This window comes from Tiliqua scincoides, chromosome 7 (assembly GCF_035046505.1).
Source record: "Tiliqua scincoides isolate rTilSci1 chromosome 7, rTilSci1.hap2, whole genome shotgun sequence".
In the NCBI taxonomy this organism is placed as follows: Eukaryota; Metazoa; Chordata; class Lepidosauria; order Squamata; family Scincidae; genus Tiliqua; species Tiliqua scincoides.
Window position 1 is genome coordinate 51,492,135 of NC_089827.1, and position 24,653 is coordinate 51,516,787.

At 41.4% G+C, this 24,653-nt stretch overlaps 1 protein-coding gene across 3 annotated transcripts in view; it reads left to right on the forward strand.

The window, feature by feature from the left end:
* The window catches only part of CRY1 (cryptochrome circadian regulator 1), a 39,129-nt gene that overhangs the window by 11,446 nt on the left and 3,030 nt on the right, over positions 1-24,653 (forward strand). For 2 of the 3 annotated variants that reach the window (XM_066633181.1, XM_066633183.1), the window contains exons 2-12: positions 7,069-7,177; positions 7,818-7,960; positions 9,353-9,537; positions 10,878-10,966; positions 12,249-12,389; positions 12,825-13,136; positions 14,714-14,865; positions 14,967-15,169; positions 16,190-16,291; positions 17,288-17,383; positions 22,065-22,136. In XM_066633181.1, coding sequence (XP_066489278.1) covers positions 7,069-7,177; positions 7,818-7,960; positions 9,353-9,537; positions 10,878-10,966; positions 12,249-12,389; positions 12,825-13,136; positions 14,714-14,865; positions 14,967-15,169; positions 16,190-16,291; positions 17,288-17,383; positions 22,065-22,136 — 1,604 coding nt within the window. The remainder of the gene's footprint in view (positions 1-7,068; positions 7,178-7,817; positions 7,961-9,352; positions 9,538-10,877; positions 10,967-12,248; positions 12,390-12,824; positions 13,137-14,713; positions 14,866-14,966; positions 15,170-16,189; positions 16,292-17,287; positions 17,384-22,064; positions 22,137-24,653) is intronic. The other variant, XM_066633184.1, reaches the window with a different exon arrangement.

Sequence of the window (24,653 nt, forward strand, 5' to 3'; positions counted from 1 at the left end):
GGCCAAATATCAATTGACCTGTAATGTGTACATATATTGACTTATTAGTAATATTGTTCAGTCTTGATTAAAGGCAGAAACATAGTAACATGAATAGTCTCTGGCTTGTGGAACTGTTGCATCTTTCTGGACAGGCTGTTTATGGATAGCTCAGAGTATACAGAGCCAGGAAAAAAATGTGAGGATATACAAGTTAAGGGTATGGGTCCAGACATGAGACCTATACAATAATAAACAGATTTGGTGGATTTTAATAGTGAAAGATCTAGGAACTGCAATTCTGGTTTTTATAATTCCTGCCTAGTGTGTTACAACCGAAGATGTTCACAAGTAAAATTTGACCATCAGATTGGCCAAGTGCAATGACCTTCTTGCTTACTTTGTGATTTCTAGTGAATAGGCAAATGGAGTATAGATAGAAATTTGGTGGCTACATCTTTTCAGCAAAAAGCTAGATGGTTGTAAAATTCCAATTTCTCAAGGTTTTAAAATAAGACGAAACTGCTGCCATGTATTAACAGCAATCTGGATATTTAAAGCTATAACTTTAATTGGATTGGATTTAAAGTCTGAGGGGGACCTTCTGACAATACCACCACCAGTAGAGGAGGCTTGAAATAGGGTCTTCTCCGTGGTGGTGCCTAGCTTGTGGAATTCCCTTCCTCTAGAATTAAGAACTGATCCCTCTCTGGAGATCTTTTGGCGGGGCCTCACAATCTTCTCATTTAGGAAGGCTTTTAATTGATACTGTAGGCTGGCATTTTTAATGAAATATATTTTAATAGTTGTGATCCTGGGTTATTTTGTTTTTTAAAATTTGTTTTTAATATTATGCTGGTTGTTTTACATTGTTAGCTGCCTTGAATCCCCTTTCAAGTGTGTGAGAAAGACGGAATAAAAATCCTGCAAATAAATAAATTTTACTGAGTTATCTTCCTCTATTTGACTCAAGAATCTTTCTGAAAATGCTTTGTCCCTCCCACTCCCAGGCAATTAGTAACCCTTTCAGGGCAGGCTAAATGTGACCCTGGAAAAAATAACCCTGTTTACACTTTGGGTACAGAACAAGAAACATCAGCATACTGTTGCCTATTGGAGTCCTGGAGGGTCTGAGTAGCCTCAAACATCTAAAAATAGCAAAAAATGAGGACTCTGGAATTGGCTGCAGGTAAATGGAAAGCCCCCTCCTGTCCCGGGCAGCAGTGCAATCCTGGGGATTGTTTTGCTGCCTTAGCCCCTCCTACACATACACAACCCTGTGCTCAAAGTTCCAAGGAGTTTGAGAACCTCTGGCCTTACCACCACCACCACCACCCCAGGGTTGACACTAACCTGTCAACGTTAGACAGGTTGAAGGATTCAGTGCTCAAATGCTTTGTGCCACTCTCAGTTCAAAGCTTTCCTACTCCTAAAGGTGTGTGGCTTGGATGCTCCATATTTGCAGTTTAAAAAGGGAAAGGAGAAGTCTGTATGGAAGCCAGTAAGCAGCAACTATTTTCTACTGCTGTCCTAGACTGCTATAATAAACAACATTCCTAGGTTGAAGCCTCTCTTTATGGCCTGTTAGGTGTCCCCATTCCCTCTTTCTGCTGCTTGTTTTCTTTCCTAATAAAAATCATATAGGAAATAAGCTTTACACACCCCTTTCAAAGTGACTAAGAGTTCAAGTCAAGTACCTGTTCCCAGTTCTGCAAGATTGAATGTCTTGAATAGAACATAGTTGTTTCTGTTGCAGAGTGCTAACAGACACAGCTGGAGCTGTTGAAGTTGCTCCACATACAACACTATTTGTCAGTAAAATCAAATGTCATCCCTGGATAAAAAGAGTAGTCTCTTTTGTGCTTGCCTCCCTCCTTATACAGGGTAGCAGGAGAGATGATTCGAGAGCTGGTGATGTATAGAGGGGGCGAGGGGGAGAGAGTGTGCGGGCGCCAGTCCATGAAATGTTGAGGAGGGGGAGGAATTGCCAGTCTGCCACAGTAGACTTTGAGATGCACAGGGGACTTCTCTGTAAAGGTTAACAGAGTTGAGGAAATAGCAGGTTTAAACACGTGTAGAAATTCTGAAGTGCACCTTTGTGAAATATCCTGCTCTGTTCAGGCTTAATGTTGGTGAAATGTAAGTTTTCTCTCTCTTTTTTTTTTTTAAAGTGCAGTAATGGCATGTTAAACTGACTCAACAATACCTCCTGTATTTTATTTCCTTCTGGGTTTCTCAAATCCTCATTTGCAAGTAACATCCAAATGGGGTAAACTATGGTTACTCTCAAACCTTTGTCTCAATTTGTGAATGATTAACAAGAGTGTTGAACTGAATGTGCAGAAGACATTGCATAGAACAAAACTTGAAGGAGCTTTTTCAGCTATTGGTTTGATGAGGTGAGGTAAGGGCTGGACAATGTTGTAGTATTTTAAAATATTTGCATCCCGCCTTTCTCTTGCCTATATGAGGTACCCAAGTTGGCTTACAGTTTTAGAATCCAGTTTACTAAGTGTCTCTTTAGTCTGTGCAACATTTGGTGGAAGTTGGTTAGAGGGCTCAAGAGTTCATAGAAATTTGAAAGGAGATGCCATTCTTGAAGAATTGCTTTTCTTTTGGTCTTTCCTCAGTAGCTACCTTTAAAGGGAAGAGGAGCAGCAGCGACACAATCCCCATGGTGCTTTTACTCAATAGCTGCAGCAGTCTCCAGGAGGTGTGGGGAGCCCTGCGCAGCCCTCTCCAGGGCTCCCCGAGGCTTAGAATGTTTAGAAAAAGTGATCAGAAACCACTTACGGTTTCTCGTCACAACCAGGAAGTGGTTCCAATTGCTTTTTTCTCAATATTTCAAGCCTTGCGGAGGTCTGGAGCTCTGTGCAACTCCTGGAGCCTGCAGTAGCCCTAAGTGAGTAAAAGCACCCCGCTCATCCCCCTTAGTGACACAATCCTGGGGATTGCGTTGCTACTCTTGCCCCTCCCGTGCAAAGACATCAGGAGTAAATTTCCAAAAAAGTTTGGGAATCACTGCTCTAGTGGTTATGGGGTGTGTGTGTCAGTATATGCATGTGGGAAGCTCCTTGGTGCAGTCAGGATCACATGATCTGAAGAACACCAAGAGTGGGGGCTCTTCCTTGATTTCTCCGACTGACTTTCCCTAGCTCTTCAGCAGGGTCTTTGTTTGGTTCTTACCAAGCTGTGTTTGCTGCATTATTTAATTTAGTTAGCTCCCTTGCTGCTTAATATAGACTAGGGGTACTAAACCTATTTCATACAGTGGGCCAAAGAGCATTCATGGTTTCTGCTGAGGGCCAGAAGTATGCAAGTCTTGTTCATATCCTTAAGATATGGGAGAATCCAATTATCACATGGGGTACCCTTTCAGAAGTGCTACTTCTACCAAGGCTTCACTTCAGAGCTCAGCAGCTGAAAGGTGCTCTGCATAGTGATAATTAGGCTCTCTCAGCAACTTCTCCCTTTCTCATCCCTCTTGGTCTGCCTTTCAGCAGACCTTGGTCTGCCCTGGTTGCTTTTCAGCAGCAACATGTCAGCAGAAGTGAAGTTGCTGAAAGAGTGGCGTGTACCATAACTGGGTTCTCCCTGCACCACTGCTTTTGCCCATGTGTCACTTCGCAGCTCAGCACCCAAGAGCAGCTGATGGTGATGCTGGGAGAGTCCAATTATTTCAGGGCCAGGTAAAGCATTTCTGTGGGCTACATCCAGCCTACAAGGCCCTATGTTTGACACCACTGGACTAAACTCTCCTAAGAAAATATAAGAAGTATGAAATCTTTTTTTTGAAAGTCATGATATTCTTGCAAGAAACATACTAGGAAAATGTGTGATCCTTCTGCTGGGGTTCTGAGTAAAGAGGGGGACACTTCAAGGTATTGCTAGCATCTGTGTTAGCAGTTCTGAAAGTCTGGAACAAATGGAGGAAAATGGATTGGGCTCATAGCAAAGGAGCAAAAGTGGGGAAAAGATGTGAAATTAATAGGGGCAGAGAAGTTCAATAGGGAACACCTCATCCCAGCCCTTGCAACCAAATACTATGATCCAGAGTATGCTTATCCTGAAGTCAGCTCCACTGAATCTAGTGGAACTTGGAGGAAGATGTGCATATGGCTACATTTTGTTATGGGACTCATCTTGTACTTTTAACAAGGCATTAATAAAATAATGCTTCATGTTGGAGAATATCCAAGGAGAGACTTAGGCTTTTCAGTCTCCGAAAAGTGCATGGGGTACCAGTAGTTTAATCAATTATTAAAATGTATGGATGGGGCCTTCATATCTGCGGGGGGAGCCGTTCCTGGACATCCCCCCATGGATACCGAAAATTGTATCAAAACTTTAGATATAGGCTGATGGGTTCTGAGCTGTCTGTGACAGATCAGGAGAGAGATCTTGGGGTGGTGGTGGACAGGTCGATGAAAGTGTCGACCCAATGTGCGGCGGCAGTGAAGAAGGCCAATTCTATGCTTGGGATCATTAGGAAGGGTATTGAGAACAAAACGGTTAGTATTATAATGCCGTTGTACAAATCGATGGTAAGGCCACACCTGGAGTATTGTGTCCAGTTCTGGTCGCCGCATCTCAAAAAAGACATAGTGGAAATGGAAAAGGTGCAAAAGAGAGCGACTAAGATGATTACGGGGCTGGGGCACCTTCCTTATGAGGAAAGGCTACGGCGTTTGGGCCTCTTCAGCCTAGAAAAGAGACGCTTGAGGGGGGACATGATTGAGACATACAAAATTATGCAGGGGATGGACAGAGTGGATAGGGAGATGCTCTTTACACTCTCACATAATACCAGAACCAGGGGACATCCACTAAAATTGAGTGTTGGGCGGGTTAGGACAGACAAAAGAAAATACTTCTTTACTCAGCGCGTGGTCGGTCTGTGGAACTCCTTGCCACAGGATGTGGTGCTGGCGTCTAGCCTAGACGCCTTTAAAAGGGGATTGGACGAATTTCTGGAGGAAAAATCCATTATGGGGTACAAGCCATGATGTGTATGCGCAACCTCCTGATTTTAGGAATGGGTTAAGTCAGAATGCCAGATGTAGGGGAGAGCACCAGGATGAGGTCTCTTGTTATCTGGTGTGCTCCCTGGGGCATTTGGTGGGCCGCTGTGAGATACAGGAAGCTGGACTAGATGGGCCTATGGCCTGATCCAGTGGGGCTGTTCTTATGTTCTTATGTGGATAATCAAATTTGCTATTTTCTTCCCACCTGGGCCCCAGTCATATCCGGAGCCCTCCTTGGCCGGAACAAGGTTTTGGTTGCATCCGCGAGATATGCAGAAGGGTGATCTGTGGCTCCAGCATCTGCGGTAAGGCAAATCTGTAGATGCTGGATCTATGGATAAAGAGATCCCCACCTGTGAATCTTATTCTAAGAAAAATTAGTTCGTACCTGCAGCCCTGTTAAATTACTACTCTTTATAGAGTAGTGTGGGCATAGGATATCATTAAATGCAGCATTTGGCTTAGCACCACTGTAATAAGTAGTTACCTGCATCCTTTAGATACACTTCATAGTTTTGAAATATACAGTCATGAGCAACAACTCTGAAATAGGGAGGAACTCTATTATGAGATATGCAAGGTGAATCTTGTGAAAGCTGGAAGATGTATGTTGGGAGCACTGAGATAAAAAGCATTTCTATTCATCTTGTATATTATTAGGAATGCATAACAGATATATCTTGTTAGCATTACTGATGATGGTGAAAAATTGATTAATTATGAAGTCTATCTTGAAACATCATAAACGGCTTTAATGCTTGATTCAAAGAAATGTGCATTATTGCAGTGAATTTTTACATCTGTTTTCTGACTTTAAGTTTACCCTGCCCTTGCTACAATCACCTTATTTAAGAAAAATCTGCTTATTGTCCAGTATTTTGGATTTCCCTGTGCAATTCAAGTAATTGAAATTGTACTATATGGGGCACATTACATAATATGCAAAACTGTTTTCATTCACTGTTATATCAGAAGACATGAAGGTAGAACTAATACAAGAAAAAAACCTGCTTTTGCTTTGGTGATAAAAAGCATAGTGGTGTGTGCTAGCTAAAAGATGTGGTGTGCAAAACATTTAAATCCTGTCTGAGTTTAATCATCCCTAGAGTTACCCAAGTATATATTGGTCCTGCTACTCAATGACTGATATTACCAAAGTAATTCGTATTCTGTTAATTTCCTTACATCTTTGTAGTGCTATGTAGACTACTACTGTACTTACATGGTTGGTTCAGTATTAAAACACACTTCATGTCCTAACTTGGATAGAACTTGCTTCTTAAAAAAAATAAACACAAAGGGCCTACTTATGTAAAAGTTACTTTTTCAAGATTAAGCCACACTTTATGTTCTTAGAAAGGGTAACTAAAATTATCCAATTCAGATATGAATAGTTGGTTCCTGGACCCTGTTTTGAAACACCCTCACTGATCTAAGTGGAGAAACAAGGTGATGATACATATCTGGATAGAAAAGTGAATTACACCCACCTCTTGTTTTACACATGTTTGATTTAAAGGTTTTTTTGGAAGAAAGCACTTATTTAATACAAAACTTAATCTTGCATTTTGTCCATGCTTTAATGACATCAAGATTAGATTACTGTAACATGTTCTGTGGGGCTGCTCTTGAAGGCTGTTTGGAAACTGCAGTTAGTGCAGAATGCTGCCAGGCTCAATTTAGGGTGCTGGTTTTGACCTTTAAGGCCCTTTGTACTTTGGGGTCAAGGTATTTGAGGGATTGCCTTTTTCCATATTTATCTGACCATTGAGGTTATCTGCCATTGAGGATTTCTGAGGTTTAGTTGCCATCAGTAGAGGTGAAGAGGATGGCTATGAGGAATAGGGCCTTTTCTATGGTGGATACCCTCAACTTTGGATTTCCCTCTCCCCCCCCAAATTGAGATCTGCTCCCTCCCTGGTGGCCTTCCAGTGGGGCCTTAAGATGCTTCTGTTTAGAATGGCGTTTTTGACTGAAAGATTGATACAAAAACCAGTTTGCAAAGGTTTTGAGATCAATTTTTCAGAAAATAGTTGTTTATTTGTCATGTTATCTATCTTTATAGGTTTCTGCTTCAGTGTCTTGAAGACTTGGATGCCAACTTACGAAAGTTAAATTCTCGTCTATTTGTGATTCGAGGACAGCCCGCAGATGTGTTTCCAAGGCTTTTTAAGGTAAGTTAGTTTTTATTGCAGTTCTTTCTTTCTGTTCCACTCCTCCCCTGCTGTTACTTGTGTATATATTTATCAAGTCCAATCTGAGAAGAAATGATTCAAACAGATACGGTCAATTCTCGTTATCCGCTGGGGTTAGGTTTCTGGAACCCCATAGCCTACCTGGTCAGGAATGCCAGCAGTGGACGACTTCAGACCTCTGACAGTGGAGAACAGACAGTGGGTAATGTGAGGCAAATTACACTTTGTTCTCAGTAGATAAGCAGAACTGCAGGAATGGAGTGCACAAGTTGATTATTTAAGTCCCTAAAAAATAATGCACTATATTAAACATGTATACAGTTGGTGCCTCTGTTTCTGTGGAGGATCTGGTCCCAGACCCCCTGCAGATACAGAAAAGTGCAGATAATAAAATCCGTCCCATTGGGGCTCCAAATTCAACTGAAGCTGTTCTGAGACCCGTAGAGTTCTCTTTAAAGGGGCAGAAACTGCAGATTTCGGTATCTGTGTGGGTTCCAAGAAGATACCAAGCAAGGGATCCCTCGCAGATACCAAGGCCCCACCTGCATTTGTTCCTTTCTCTCCTTTTCTTGGAATAATTACTTTTAAAATGTGGTATTTTTTGTTTTCAAAACCCTAGGAATGGAACATTAAAAAACTTTCTATTGAATATGACTCTGAGCCATTTGGAAAGGAGAGAGATGCAGCAATTAAGAAGTTGGCTAGTGAAGCTGGAGTGGAGGTCATTGTACGGATTTCACATACTTTATATGACTTAGACAAGTAAGTTGCCAGCTGTCAAGTTGCCCGTTTGTGTGTTAGGCAGTATGCTGTTGTAATAACATATTGTTGTAATTAAGACCTGGCAGTGTTGTGGGGCTGGATAATTTTCCACTATCATATTTCAGGGGTGATTTTGCCCCCATTTTTCAAAAGCATCATTATTCCTTATTGTCAGATACAAAAGTTTCAGATTTCTTTTTATAAATGATGGTTATCCCAGGCAAGGTTGTCCAAGAAATTTTGCATTTGATTAAAAATGAAGGATGAATTGGTACACATTGTGATGCATACTACACCTTGTATGTGGAAAATGAAAATCGGTATCCACATAAAACATTTTCTTTGTAGTGTTCTCATTGTTTGCATTTAAACCCAGGACTGCACCCATTATTTCCCATCAAGTGTCTTTGATGTGCCATTGGGCGCAGAGGGAGGGAATTTCCCTGAACCACATACCTCTACCACTATGTAGGTTTTTTGCTTTATTTGCAAGGTTCACAGTCCTTCTGACACACTAATTTTTCTTTTCACCCTGTCTTGTCCCTGGGATTCCAGCCAGTATTGTTTGGTGAAAATGTTGGTTTCACTGTGTGACAGTGTCACAAGCCTAATTTGAAGTGAGGACAAGAAGCTTTTTTCTTTATACTGGGTGCTGAGGGAAAGGACAGCATTCTGGGCACTTCTGCTCAACCTGTAGCTCTTTTCCTATGGTCAAGGGGTATTTCACAGGGAACCAAAAGGTTCAAGAAATGGACTTCCTATTTCAGCTCAGCTCTAGTTAAAATAAGGGACCTGAAGCAGATACATTTTGCCCCTTAATACCCCCTCCCCCGCACACGCACATTTAAGATTCCACTAGAACAGGGGTGTCCAAACTTTTTGGCAGGAGGGCCACATCATCTCTCTGACACTGTGTTGGGGGCCAGGGAAAAAAGAATTAATTTATATTTCAAATTTGCATAAATATATTAGAAATGAAACTTATATGAATGAATGAAGGTCTTGCAATAGCTCAAGGCCTATAAAAGGCCTTGCACAAGTAAGACTGGCCTTTCCTTCACTGCAGCTGCTGCATCACAGACATGAAACAGCAAGCAGTGGAGGGAGCCCTCATCCCACAGCACCTGCGAGATGTCAAACAATTGTCCTCATGCTGAGAGCAGTTGTGTTGGACAAGTGTGGGCTCCAGCAAGTCTCCAGAGGGCCAAGGGCTTATTGGAGACTGGGGGTTCCCCACGGCCCAGATTGCGAGTCCTCAAGGACCATAAGTGGCCCCCAGGCTGGGGTTTGGACACCACTGCACTAGAAGTAGAGAAAATGTACCATTTCATTTCAAACATAGTGTCTTTTTAAAAGTATCTCTTAACTAAATGTTGGCTTCTGTGCATGCAGGATTATAGAATTAAATGGAGGGCAGCCACCTCTTACCTATAAAAGATTCCAGACTCTGATAAGTAGAATGGAACCATTGGAGATGCCTGTGGAAACAATTACTGCAGAAGTGATGTCAAAGTGCACAACTCCTGTTTCTGATGACCATGATGAGAAATATGGTGTTCCGTCACTAGAAGAACTAGGTATGAAATGTTTTCCATGGCATATGATTAAAAATAGGTGCACCCTCAACACTGTGTGTGTGTGTGTGTAAAAATATCTTTCTAATGACTTCTATTTAGTTCTACATGGAACTGCTTCTAGAAAGTGTGTATGAGCTAAATCTCTTTCCTAATAGCCCTTATTAGTCTTATTAATAGTAACTTGATACAGGTTGAGCGTCCCTTATCTGACATTCTTGGAACCAGATGAGCTTTGGATTTCAGATTTTTTATAAATTTTGGAATAATATATACAGAAAAATAGTGATAGACTTGGCAATTTCACCTGCATTCGGTGTTTCTTTGCAATGGTGCAGTTCCCCACCTCCCCGCAGCTAACTTGGCTAGGAGAAACAAGTGTAATTGTGCAAAAGTCCTAGTGCTTTCAGCAGGCAAACACCAGGGCTATGCCTTGCCTCTCGAGGGAAGAGCAAAGGAATCTGTGGGAGCTGCTGCCACTTCACATGCATGCCTACTAGTGAAGCAAGCCACAGCACTCTACCCTCCCACCACAATAAGCACAGGTGCCTTGTACTCTGTGGGAAAATCTTTCTCCGCCGGCAACTGAAAAGCACAAGCCATTTTCTCTCCTGCTCACTCAGCTGTTGCAAGCACTCTCTTGTCACCTAGTGTCCCTTCCCCCACCTTCCCGCATGTCATCTCTGCTAAAAAAGTTTTGGATTTCACAGCTCCGTATAGGGAATACTCAACCTGTATTATAGTGGATCTTTCAGGAGCTTCTAAAATCATTTTTTGTTAATACTTTTGTACTGGGTACTTTTAAATTTCGTTTGAAACTTATCTCTCTGAAGAGTCCCTGCCTGGCAACACAGTTGCTGACTTTCTAGTAGCTTAGAAGCACTAGGTATATGAAACTTAGAAGCACTAGGTACATAAAATATGTGGACTGTGGCTTAGGCATCAAAAGATTAAGAAAGAGGGGAAAGTGTGCTGTCCTTAAATCACAATCCTAAGCAGTTTTTTTCAGCATGATTACACCTGATCCTAAGCATGTTTACTGAGAAGTAAGCCCCATTAAGTTCATTGGGACTTATCCACTGTGTGTGGATTGCAGTCCTAGTAGCCCTGAGCTGTAATCCTGTGCACACTTTCCTAGAAGTAAATCATATTGAATACAGTGGGATTTACTTCTGAGTAGACATACATAGGCTTGTACTGTTTAAGGCAAGTACTTCCGGATGCAAGGATTTACACACATGGCAGTGAGCAGCATTTCATTTGAGCAACGCCATGCTACCCTGAAATACTAATGTTCAAACTCCATTCTTAACAGTGTATAAGAGTAATGTTTTTTCCTGCAGGTTTTGATACAGATGGGTTGCCTTCTGCTGTGTGGCCTGGTGGAGAAACAGAAGCTCTTACAAGACTGGAAAGACACTTGGAAAGAAAGGTATGTTGCCAACTCGGCTGTCTTTGACAGAAACACATTAAATTTTTTTGAATAACTTTAAAGAGATATGAAGAAATAGTTCATAGTTCTGACAAAGACAACTAGAAGGCATACTATGAATGGTTGTTAAAAAATCATATTAAAATAAGTTACAAGAACTGAAACATCCCAGTTTTTAGTGGGAAATAATTTTAAAAGTTGTATCACTTGTAATGATCATTGACTGGGATTTAGTTTTATGGTACTGTACAGAAAAATTATTAATCTTAAAATTTTTGACTCCAAGCCCCATAGCTTTACCAGGTGTCCCATTGAAGAGTGTCAACTAACAGAATGCAGTTATTTGCCCTATTGAGTCTGCAACAAACTTAGAAACTTTCCTTCCAAACAGTCCTCCTTGTGTACTCTCCATATCTGTTGACAGTGGCACTGTCCATTTCATTCGATACAAAGTTTTGGCATTATAGACCTTATATTCCTCTCCTTCCCCTCCATACTCAGTCTGTTGCCAGCAATATCTTGTCTTACCTTTTTAACAACATCATACTAATTTGGTTCTTTCTCATCACCATATCAACAAAATCTCTGCATTGTGCTGTGTTCATATCTTACCTTGACTACCTCAACCTTTTCCTCTCTGGTCTTCCATCTCAACCACCTAACCTTTATTCAAAGTCCTGTGCTTGCATCATTCATGTTCCTATCTAGCTTGTCCCCACAACATCCCTCTTTAAATTCATACGCTAACTCTGTCTGTTCCCAAATCCATCACAAACTCTTTGTCTTTGCCTTCAAAGCCCTCCATTGCCTCTCCATGCTGATACCCCTGCCTGTCTCCTTCACATCTCTGGCACCCCCAGGCTATTCTGCCCTTCTGAGTTTCTCTCCTTACAATTGGAACTACATGCCCTCAAAACACCTATGCAATGCCATGCCTTATTTACTTGTAACCCAGTTTTTTCCATAAACTCTTTGGCACATCCCTATACCCACCATAACAAAACTGAAATATGTAGTAACTGAAATCAATGTATGTTTTTCCCTTATCCCAGCAATATCTCTCCTTCCCTCCCTTTTTCTCTCCCGAGTTAAATTTCAGGTTTTAAACTTCTTGACAGAGAATTGTACTTTATGAACTGTACTGCTCACTGGTGGTGTTATATAAATAGCAATCTGAGATGCTATTTAGATGTGCAGCTAGCAGTTGCCAAATTGCTTTTGTTGATCTAAAGCATGAATAATTGGTTGATAAATTCCAATAATCTCTTTGGTTTTCTTTAAGGCTTGGGTCGCAAACTTTGAAAGACCACGAATGAATGCAAACTCTCTCCTTGCGAGTCCTACAGGACTTAGTCCCTATCTACGTTTTGGCTGTTTGTCCTGCCGGCTCTTTTATTTCAAGCTAACAGACTTGTACAAAAAGGTATGAACTGTGGCTATCTTGAACTGTCAAAAATTTATATACAGGTTGAGTATCCCTTATCCAAACTGTTTGGAACAGGAATGGGTCTGGATTTTGGAATAATAGCATAAGTATAATGAGAAATGCTTCCTCTTTTCACTATTACCCCTATGAGTGTCTGCTGTCGTCCTTTGACACTTTTCAGCTATGTTTGTACAGGTACACACCACAGAGCAAAGAGTAGAACTTGGCGATCTGTACCTGTACTCTACATGGGAATGAGCGCAAGACCCTCTATTATTCATAATAAAGAAAGCTTTAAAAAAAAGGTCTTGAACAAAAATGTCTGGATTTTGGAATAGTCCAGATTTCAGATGACTGGATAAGGGGTAATCTACCTATATAATAAAATTCTTCTTTTTATTGAATTGTTTGTCATGCACTCTCTGTTCTTAGGTGAAGAAGAACAGTTCTCCTCCTCTTTCTCTCTATGGCCAGTTGTTGTGGCGTGAATTCTTCTACACAGCGGCCACTAACAATCCACGCTTTGATAAAATGGAAGGCAATCCCATATGTGTGCAGATTCCATGGGACAAGAATCCTGAGGCTTTGGCAAAATGGGCAGAAGGCAGGACAGGGTTTCCTTGGATTGATGCTATTATGACCCAGTTACGCCAGGAAGGCTGGATCCACCATTTGGCTAGACATGCTGTGGCATGCTTCTTGACTCGAGGTGATCTGTGGATCAGTTGGGAAGAAGGAATGAAGGTATGGTTTTTTCCACCAAGTTAATGGAACGCTTATTTCAGAATTTCAGATTTCTGGTTGTCATGTCCATTATAAAAATGTTTTTAATTACTGTTAAGGCAGCCATTGCACAGCCTATTCTTATAGGATAACTTCTGTATATATATCAACAGCATTGGTCTTTCTGTTCATAAATCTTTATGCTGCAGTAGGTTGTGCAATTTGCCTATCTTTTTTTAAAAATACCCTTAAAGTATATATTACTAGGCCTATGGCTAGAGTTCATAGCCTATTTTCACAAGAGTAAACATATTATATAAATTTGTCAAGCTTGACTAAATAGCATCATCTAGTGGAGACAGGGCATGCTTACACATATCCCTATCTTCTATGTGAATTTTTTGTCTTAAATGCATGCACATAAGCATATCATGTAAGTTTTCAGGATGATAGTTAGCAATCTGATCATGTGAAGTTGTGTTAGCTACAGCAATTTTGAGTAGAATCATATGAGTTGAAAAGAACCTACAGGATTGAGTCCAACCCCCTGCCATACAGGTGTTCCTCAATTACAGCATCCTCGCTGAATAAAGACCTCCAATGGAGAGTCTACCACTTCCTGTGACAGACTGTTTCACTACTGAACTGTTCTTACTCTCAGGAAATTCTTCCTAACATTTAATTGAATATAAGTAGCTGCTTATGCTAGTGTGTCTAAATCGAGTTTTGTTCACAGCATGGAGGCCAATCCACTGTTGCCCTACTTTCAAGGAACTTGGCACACCTGTTCACTGCATTCACATTTGCTCAGAGTAAATTTTACATCTGAGCCACAGACCTATAGGATATCATGTAAAGGAGCCAGATAGAATCCTCCCCTTAAAAGTTTTATCAGATTTGTTTGCCCAGCATGACTACCTTGCAGTAAAAGAGACAACCATCAATGTATTGAATATCTCTTCCCACTATTGCACTGAAAGCAACATTTATTCTGAAATCATGAATAGGTTTGAGCAGTGAACCGTTACAAATAATAGTTTGAGATAATGCTGTCTTTTAATATATATATACTACCACACATACATATATTGTGTGTGTGTATAATTGTATGTATGTGTATTTTATATATATAAAATCAGGTAGGTGTGTGTGTATATATACACACACATATATAGGTATATACATATATAGGGGTGTGTGTGTGTGTATATAGGTATATATATATATAAGGTGTGTATATATATACACATATATATTATATATGTGTATTATATATATATACACATACTACCATGAAGAAGTTAATTTGCACAGATGAAACTATACCAGCTGACTTACCTCAACTATATCCTTAAGAAAGCCTTTTCAGCTGCTAAAGGGATTGTGCTATATATCATTTGCGCATACCTTGGTTCAATAGACTATTGGGTAAAGATTCGCAGTGAAATTTTATTGAACGTTTAACATCAGTAGTATAATATTGATGCATATAGATAACATGCATTTGTCTTATAGCATTCAAAAGCATCATACCAAGCAATGCTTTGAAACACAATTGCTGAAAAATCTGTATTAAAGCTTTTTTTTTTTTTTTTAAGGTATTTGAAGAATTGCTTCTGGATGCTGACTGGAGTGTGAATGCGGGAAGCTGGATGTGGCTGTCTTGTAGCTCCTTCTTCCAACAGTTTTTCCATTGCTATTGTCCTGTGGGTTTTGGCCGAAGAACTGACCCAAATGGAGACTATATCAGGTTAAGCACTGTTATTAAATATTGGTGAAATCAAATGCTGTACTGTCAAGCTGTACTATATTACTGGTTTAACCCCCTCCCTTTTTTCTTTTTTTAATAAGGCGCTATCTGCCTGTACTCAGAGGTTTTCCTGCAAAATACATATATGATCCTTGGAATGCCCCTGAGGGTGTCCAGAAAGCTGCAAAATGTATAATAGGAGCAAATTACCCTAAACCAATGGTAAATCATGCAGAGGCAAGTCGCTTGAATATTGAAAGGATGAAACAAATCTATCAACAACTGTCACGATACAGAGGTTTGGGTAAGGTGAAATTTTTTTATTTTGGAAATACACTTCAAAATGTCGGTTTGCCTGTAACCTAGCCTGATACCTGTCTGGTTGCCATAGGTAACCAGAAAGTCTATGTGGGAGAATGATGGCAGTGGGACTTCTGCTCTTGGGGCAGCAACAGCTCATCAGTGCTTGAAGCATGGCTTATGTGCATGATAGGCAGCTGATTAGTCAGCACTTCTCACAGAGGTGTGCTGTGAAGAAGTTAGTGAAGCAAAATAAAAAGTGCTTCCCATTAGTAAGTAGCATTAGTAAAGTAGCATTAGTAAGCCTCCTATTGGGTAAGGATTTGAGTTCTACATTAAACTCAAATCCGCTTGGAAACCAAACTGCTTGGAAGTTCACAGAGCATCATTCCTCACCCTCACGTCCAACATTGAATTGGAAAGAAATCTCATCGCACCCCAGTTGAATTTTGCCAAGTGCTTGGAATTTTTTCCCTCCATAAGGAAGTTAGTAGAACTTTTTTGCAGGCTGATAACTTTAGTGGACTAGGTTACAAGGCCCTTACAGACATATGGCAAAGTGCTAGCCTAGAACTAATTTTCTGAAGGTGATAGGATAACGAAGGACTATTTCTCTTAGGCTTTATCTTCGAGTTGACCTTTGCAAAATAACCTATTGTGCACATCACACTATTCAGGTGGTTTAATGTAGAACTCAAATGTCCAGCTTCATTTTTTTTGCATGGTTACATTGGCTAGAGCAGGGGTGTCAAACCTAAGACCTGGGGGCTGGATGCGGCCCCCAGAAGCTTTTTATCTGGCCCTTGGACTCTCAGCTCCTGAGCAATGCTAAGGTGACACTGCTCAAAGGGTGCACCTCGTCTTGGCACATCCTCTTGTGTGAGGAGAACACAAGGAGAGAACATCTACTTTTCTTTCTTGATGAAACGCAGAGAAATTCACTGGCAGGATGAGAAAAGAAGCTTTCTCGAAAGAAATGTGTTCATTCTTCGTCTTGATGTGACTCTGTTTTTCTTCTGATTAGGACTTCTTGCATCAGTGCCTTCTAATGGAAATGGAAATGGGAATGGTGGTTTAATGGGATATTCGCCAGGAGAGAACCTCCCCGGTTGTACCAATGCAAGTGGTAAGTTATCCATACTCTCATAAAATTTAATAGGGGTAGGGACCTGTTTTTTTTAGTCTTTGTATAGCACTATGTGCATTGGTGACACTATATAAATAGAAAACAGCAAATTAGAATAACCCTGCTTCTTCCTTGCTCCCAAAACTAGCACATTGTCCTCCTATGCACATTGCGCAGGTACCAGCCCTTAGCTGGCTTGGGTCATCAGGGACTGGTGTGTGTGTGTGTGTGAGAGAGAGAGAGAGAGAGAGAGAGAGAGAGAGAGAGAGATTCTGCATGATGGCCTCTGTACTCAGAATCCAAACTCTTCTTTCCCCACTGCACCCTCCTCCCCAGATTGTAAAAACTGGGAAAGGGAACTTTTTTTAAACCAAGCTCCCTACCACTCTTACCCCTACCCCTACATAGTCTCTGGTAGTATCTTCATTCTTTAAAGGTACAGTCTTTGCTGGAAAGCATGAAGTGTAAATGAGATAAATAAAAAAAATAGCATTGCTCTTCTTCTGCATGTACAGAATCCAGTATTTTGGTAAGCAGTTACAGTTTCTACTAAGCACAAAGGTGGAACTCCTAAACATATTGGTGGGTACCATAAAAGTGTAACATCTATATGTGTGGCATCGGTTATACAATGTGATGTGTTATTTTTAAATCACATGAAGTATTCTATAACCCCCGAAAGCCTAATTTCTTTGGATAAATTGTGCTATGAAAAGTTATGAAAAAACTATCTTATATCTTCTGAACAATTATCCTTAAAATCAATAGTAATTTTGGGACCTGCCAATGTTTTATTTGAAGAGGAAGTCATTTTAATTCTGTAATGGTCAAGTCTTTTTTGATGGAACAGTAACTGAACTGCCAGTTCAGCTAGAAATGAACTTTATAAAGCACGACAGTTTCCACATTGCACTAGGATAAATTTTAATTTAGTCAGAGGAAGCCTTCTTCCCAGAAAGAAGAAAAAGTTGACTGTATGGATTTGCTTTCCCCCAGGATCTCAAATGGGAACAAATGAAAGTCATACAGGGAGTGGTCAAACTTGTGCCCTAGGAGAATCCCACACAGGAACAAGTGGAATTCAGCAACAAGGTATGACGGCCAGAAATGTTGCATAGCATTCCTTCAGTTTCACATAGTTGTTCTTCTGTTTTCATAACAGAGCTGTAAATGAATTTTTCAGTTGAATAGTAAGAGACTCCCTGCCTTATACAGAAAAGCAGTGATTAGACTATAAAACCTAGATGGGCTGCTGGATCCGCTGAACCAAACTATGGTACCTTACAATTTCTCATGGGAAGCATGGTCTCTGTTAGCAGGAAGGCCTAGCCCTCTCCGTACTTCAAAAGCCCTGTGTTCTGGGTTTCCTTGTGAAAGCAGGCTCTGTACTCAATGAGTAATGAGTATTGGTACTCTTCATGGCCCTTTGAAGCTATGTGTCCTTCTGCCATAAACAGCCAGGTGCTGATTATAATGCGTTTTGCATGGTCTCAGAATTGGGCAACCAGAGTGTCACTGATAAGTGACCCCAGGTCAGAGTGAGTTCATCATCTGATGTTCGATAAAAGCTAGAAATAATTGGGGTACTTTTTTCACTTACATAATTCCTTTGCTCAGTATGATTTATGGTTTATTTTGGTGCCCCCGTGGATTAGAGATGGGGACAGTTTGTTTTAGTGAAGTTTTAATTGAAGGCCCTTATTTAGGTCTATTGTGGGCTTTGATTCTCCTCATTCTTCTATAAAAGAGAACACCCCTTTCCCCAGAATGAGAATGGAGGTATAAGTTGGGATGTAAGCAGAAGTGTGCATGTATGCGAGGGAATCACTTCAACCTTCTCCCTCAGAGCCAAATTGCTTTCTTGCTTAGGAACAGATAATGTTTCACCTGTCTCAACCAAGTGTTGCCTCTGCTAGCAGTGCCTTGTTGTTTCTGAGAAGTTTCATGAGTATATTGATCAATCATCTTTCTGCTTCTTTCATTTGTAATTGTATACTGTTTTATTATTAGATATCATCATTGCTTTTAATCATTTTTTTCTTCAATAAATTTTTGTTCATAACTGAGTGGACTCGGACTCACTTCAATATTCTGCTAGTATTCTGTTTACAATGACAGTTTGTGGGAATGTGCATCATGACCAAAGTCTACAAGATCTCTAGACATGCATGTTGGGGAGGCACATGAAAAAGTGCAGTGCATGCATCTCTAGAGCATGTGTGTGAACAAAACATGCATGCCCAAAGGATACAATACCTTAGGTCTTCTGTAGAACAAGATTCCTGAAACCTTGATATAGTGAACCTCTCTACCTTTCCAAGTAGAACCAAGATAAAGAGAATTTGGCAGAAATAGTTATGAGACGAAGTTCATGAAACGAAGACTGGTGTACTTCAGTTTAAATGTACTTTTTATCATGTACAGTTGGCCCTGCAGGTTCAGTACCCATGGATTTGACTCACCATGGGTGCCAACCCAAAGGTGGAGGACATCAAGAGACCTCCCAGATGTGACTGGAAGTGCCTTCTGGTCATGTCCATGAGGATTCTGAGGGCCCCCCTGTGCAGATTTGAATATCCATGGATTTCAGTATCCACAGGAGTCCTGGAATAGATCTCCTGTGGACAATGAGGGCCCACTATCTCCAAAGACTCCCATACACATACCTGAATCTGCTGATGTCAGTAGAGCCAACTTTTCAGTATGGTTAGGATCATGGTACAACTATAAGGCAACAACCTTTGGAGAGGGAAGTTTTCTTATCATTACCAATAAAGAAAGACAAGGCTAGGTGCACCTATTTGGTTAAGCACTGAAGTCTTGCTAACATGGAAACACAAGCACACCACCAGGAGATGATCCCATCCACTCAGCCACTGAATGTTACTATTCCCAGTAAGAGGAAGAGATTTCAACCAGAGGGTGAGGCAAAGAAGCCTAGAATTTTAACTTAAACCTTATTTTGTCAGACCTAGTTCCACTAGCCAGTTCTTTAGCCTAGACTGGTTATTATCTGAAATCCAAATTATTATGTTTACAAAGCAATACTTCAGTACTTGGGTACATATTGTATTGGCATCCTTCAGTCTCAAAAGACTATGGTATCGCGCTCTGAAAGGTGGTTCTGGAACAGCGTCTAGTGTGGCTGAAAAGGCCAATCCGGGAGTGACAATCCCTTCCACACCGGGAGCAAGTGCAGTCTGTCCCTGATCTGTCTCCCTGGCTACGGGCCTTCCTTCTTTGCCTCAGACTGTTGGCAAAGTGTCTCTTCAAACTGGGAAAGGCCATGCTGCACAGCCTGCCTCCAAGCGGGCTGCTCAGAGGCCAGGGTTTCCCACTTGTTGAGGTCCATCCCTAAGGCCTTCAGATCCCTCTTGCAGATGTCCTTGTATCGCAGCTGTGGTCTACCTTTAGTGCGCTTTCCTTGCACGAGTTCTCCATAGAGGAGATCCTTTGGGATCCGGCCATCATCCATTCTCACGACATGACCGAGCCAACGCAGGCGTCTCTGTTTCAGAAGTGCATACATGCTAGGGATTCCAGCACGTTCCAGGACTGTGTTGTTAGGAACTTTGTCCTGCCAGGTGATGCCGAGAATGCGCCGGAGGCAGCGCATGTGGAAAGCGTTCAGTTTCCTCTCCTGTTGTGAGCGGAGAGTCCATGACTCGCTGCAGTACAGAAGTGTACTCAGGACGCAAGCTCTGTAGACCTGGATCTTGGTATGTTCCGTCAGCTTCTTGTTGGACCAGACTCTCTTTGTGAGTCTGGAAAACGTGGTAGCTGCTTTACCGATGCGTTTGTTTAGCTCAGTATCGAGAGAGAGAGTGTCGGAGATTGTTGAGCCAAGGTACACAAAGTCATGGACAACCTCCAGTTCATGCGCAGAGAGGGTACTTGGGTACAAGACTAACAGTATTTGTACACTAATTTTTCCCCCCACTAAGATTTGTCAGTTAATTGAAGAGTTGATGGTTCTTGGTAATGCACAAAAAAGTTAAAGATTCCTGGTTATTAAGCAGTAAAATCCAAAATGTTTTAAAATCTGGCATCTCTGGATCAAAGGGATGCCAGATACTGTAATTTTCTGAATATTAGAACGTTTTCATTACTGAAGCTGTCAATTTCACTTAGGACTTCGTCACTTTTCTGTAGTTGTCAGGAAGTTGGAGCTGGTGAGCTTGCTGAGCCAGCTAATAGCATTCCATTTTTCAGATGGAGTTCTGGTTATCCCAACTTTTACTATACAGGGTCACTTAACAATGGGGATAAGTTATCCTATCCCCATAGTTATGCGATTAGGTCATTAAGCAAACTCAGCCCAATTTAATGCCTTTATGTAAACAGACACTCCCAGACACTAACTGACTGCACAGGCTTCTGGAAATAGATTCTTTCTTCTTTGTATTAAGAGCCTCTTTGTTATTTAAACAGACACTGCTGCAGGCTATGGAAGACCTCACTACCTCATTTAAGAGCCTCTTTGTTGTGCTTTGATCACTATTTTATATGTGGTCCATCATTAAGAAGAAGGTTGTAAAGCGATGCATGCCTGTATTTACAAAAGGAAGGTTTAACATTGGACATGTTTAGGCAGGCAAATCAAACCAAACATAATGGAAATCTGTTGATCCAACAAATATGATTTATGTCAAACAGACAACCCCTTTCTCTTTTTAGAAGAATAGATGTTATTTCTGAGTCATCTTAGCAGGTGAAAACCAGAAACTCCTTCTCCATGCCTCCCTCTCTACCCTTGCCCCCAAATTGTTCGTGTTTGAAGTGTGTCCCTTCCTAATGTTTTTAACCAAAATGCAAAACTCAAGGCAAAATGGCAAAAAGCTTAACATTTAGCAAAGCAATACTATATAGGTGATAGGTTTTAATAAATTAGTTTGGTCAATTTGGCTTGCTTGGGTAAACGGGAAAACTGGTTAGAACTAATCTGTTCTTGTAATCATAACTGGAGAATCTATAATTCTGAAACACAAGGCCAATAAAAAAAAAAACAGGGTCCATTTTCCACATAACTATCTCCCCCCCTCCCCACCGAGTTACTCAGTGAAAGGGTGTGGGGCACACAGTTCATGCTGAACAAACTAGAAAGGAAATGGTGGGCTGGAACTTTTATCCTGTGGCCTGGAGAAAATGCTTGGAATTGGGCTAGGAGAGATGTAAGAACTCGGTAGTGTCAATAAAACCCACCTGCTGTTTAAGGCAAATATTTAAGATTTGCTTTTGAAGGTCTATCTCTAAGTTTGGAAAATGTTTGTTTTTATGCTTTCTTTGCAGAGAAATTGTGTTATTAAATATGTAAACTGATATATTTGCACCCAGCAGTTTATCTGTGACAATTTATGATCTGAAGAAGAATCCCTTTTAATTCAGTGGTTCCCAAACTGTGGTCAGAACCCACTGGTGGGTTACAACCTGATTGTGTTTTTTTTTTGGGGGGGGGGGGGGGTCCCATTGCAGCTGAACAGAGCCTCCAATGAAAATACAGGTGATGGGAGGATCAAACAACTAATTGCCTTAAGCCTTATTTCTTTCTAGATTTTTTAAAAGTCTTGTAAACCTAGGAGGGTCCAGATGGAGTGTCATTTTAAAAAGTGGGTCTTGGTGCTAAAAAGTTTGGAAACACTGCTTTAATTGCTTGCACATCTGATAGTAGCTTTGTGTGCTATGTATACCAATGTGGTGTTCATGTTAAGTTTTTCTTCACTTGCTCTCAAATATGTATTGCTGGTCTTTTATGCAATTAAATCTGTATTAACAGGTTATGCTCAAGGGAGTGGTATTCTGCATTATGCTCATGGAGATGGTCAGAAAGCACACTTAATTCAGCAAGGTAAGTCCATCAACATTCCCACTCGATCCTTGCCTAGCATGGCTTATTAGATCAGGCTGAGGAGATTGGCCAGATGGGTGCTGGAGGTGGTAAATGCTTTATGCTTGACCCCAGTGTTAGATCATTTCTGGCCCCCCTGTTCTGGGTAAAGTGGTCGAGTAGATAGTGGCAGCCCAACTCCAGAGGGTTGTGGAAGATCTTATTATCTGGATGCCTGTCAGTCTGTCTTTGATGTGGAAACAGCCTTGGTTGCCCTACTTGTTTACCTGAACAGGGAGACTGTGCCCCTGTTAGGAACTGTTGATCATGGTGTCCTTCTGGAATGATAGGCTGAATTAGGGATTGAAGGCTCCATGTAAGTTATGCTCCTTCTTGGCCAATAGGTCCCAGATGGTAATAGGGGATGCTTGTTTGGCACCCTGGCCTCTGACCTGTGAACTGTCACCAGGTTCTGTTTTATCCCCCCCTTCTGTTTGTTAAGTACATGAAACTGCTGGGAGAGGTCATCTGGGCATTTTGGAGTTGATTGTCACCAATATGTGGATGATACCCAGCTTTAACTCTCCTTTCCTCCATCTTTATTTATATCCCTCCCTTTCATGCCAAAGCAAATGCCCAAGGTGGTTTACACAACTTTATAATAAAGTACAAAGTATCACAACAGGTAAAAAGAAACATCAAAGGAGGCATTAAAACATTAATTTTAACATTACATAGTAAAATGTAAACCAGAACAGAGCAAAATCTAACCAATATCATTGGACCAATGGGGAATAAATTAGCCCAGGGAAGCACTCAAGTCACAACCATATTTCAGAGGCACAGAGGGCAAATATCTACTAAACTAACAAATGCCAGAAGAAACAGGTATGTTTTGAGCCCTCACTGAAAAACCATGAGGGCAAGAGTAGTTCTCAGTTCCCCTAGAAGGGAATTCCATAGTTGTGGTACTTCTACAGAGAAGGCTTGCTGCCACCCCTCTCACTTGAGACCGAGACGGCACTTGTTGAAGAGCCACTTCAGATGACTTAAGAGGGTGGGCTGGAAAATATGGATGGTCTTTCAGATAGCCTGGATCCAGATCACGGAGGGCCTTAAAGGTTGGAATTAGCACCTTGAATTGGGACCAGAAACGAATGGGTAGCTTGTGTAGCTGCTTGAACCAGTGGTCCAGCCAAGTCATATCTAACTCTGTAACCATCTGAGCCACTACATTCTGCACTAATTGCAGTTTCCAAACTGTTTAGAGCAGGGGTGCACAAACCCTGGCCCTGGGGCCATTTGCAGCCCTCAGGATCTCCCAATCTGGTGCTCAGGGAGCCACCAGTCTCCAGTAAGCCTCTGGCCCTCTGGAGACTTGCTGCAGCCTGCACTGGTCCGAGGGCAACTGTTCTACATCTCAAATGAGATGTGGGATGAGAGCTCCCTCCACTGCTTGATGTATCACGTCTGTGATGCAGCAGCAACAGTGAAGGCCAGCCTTGCTTTGTGCAGGGTCTTTTATAGGCCCTGAGCTATTGGAAGTCATTCATTCATATAAGTTCCATCTTTAATATATTCATTTATGTAAATTTATTCAAATTTAAAATGTAAATTCTTTCTTTCCAGCCCCCAACAGAGATCAGAGAGATAATGTGGCCCTCCTGCCAAAAAGTTTGGACACCCCTGGTTTAGAGAGTAGCTCCACATAGAGTGCTTTGGAGGAATCCAGACTTGAAGTTAGTAAAGCATGGGTCACCGTAGCCAGGTCCAAACAGCTCAGGTATGGTCTCAGTTGGCACACCAGCCTAAGCTGGGTGAAGGTACTTCAAGCATGGCTGTCAATTACCAGAGCGTTTTGTGGAGGCATTTGGGAACTGGATGGGTCTAGCAAGTTGAATTTAAATCCAAACAAGACATAGGTCCTCTTGGTTCAGAGAGCTTCAATGCAGGGAGCTGAATCGCCTGCCTGCTCTTTAGGAACAGGTTCACAGCCTGTGGGTCCTCTTGGACAAACACTTGATCTTTCCCAGTTGGCTAGTATGCCAGCTGCAACCATACCTGTGCTGTTCTGACTTGGGTTTGCCCAATCTGGAAACTGCAGCTTGTGCAGAATGCAGCTGCCCATTGAGTTGCAGGAGCTCAGCAATTTAACTTGGCTACAATGGCTGCCAGTTCATTTCCGGGCCCAGTTCAAAGTGCTTTTTTAACCTTTTAAGCTCTTAATAGCTCAGAGCCAGAGTATCTGAAGGCTTGCCTTCTCCCATATAGACCACTTTGTCCCCTAAAATCTTCAGAGAGGGCGCTTCTTGGTGTGCCCACCTTCACTGAAGCAGGGGGGGCAGCACTGAGAGGAAAGGCCTTCTTGGTGGTGGCCCACAAATGTGGCATTCTCTCCCAGGTGAAACCTGAAGATTTTTTTAATTTCAAATGGCTTTTGATGCTGGATAAGATGGTGGAGGTCTGCTGGAATGTTCTACTGTCAGTTGTCTTTGTGCTTTTATTTTTTAGGTTATTTATGCTACAATGATTTTATTA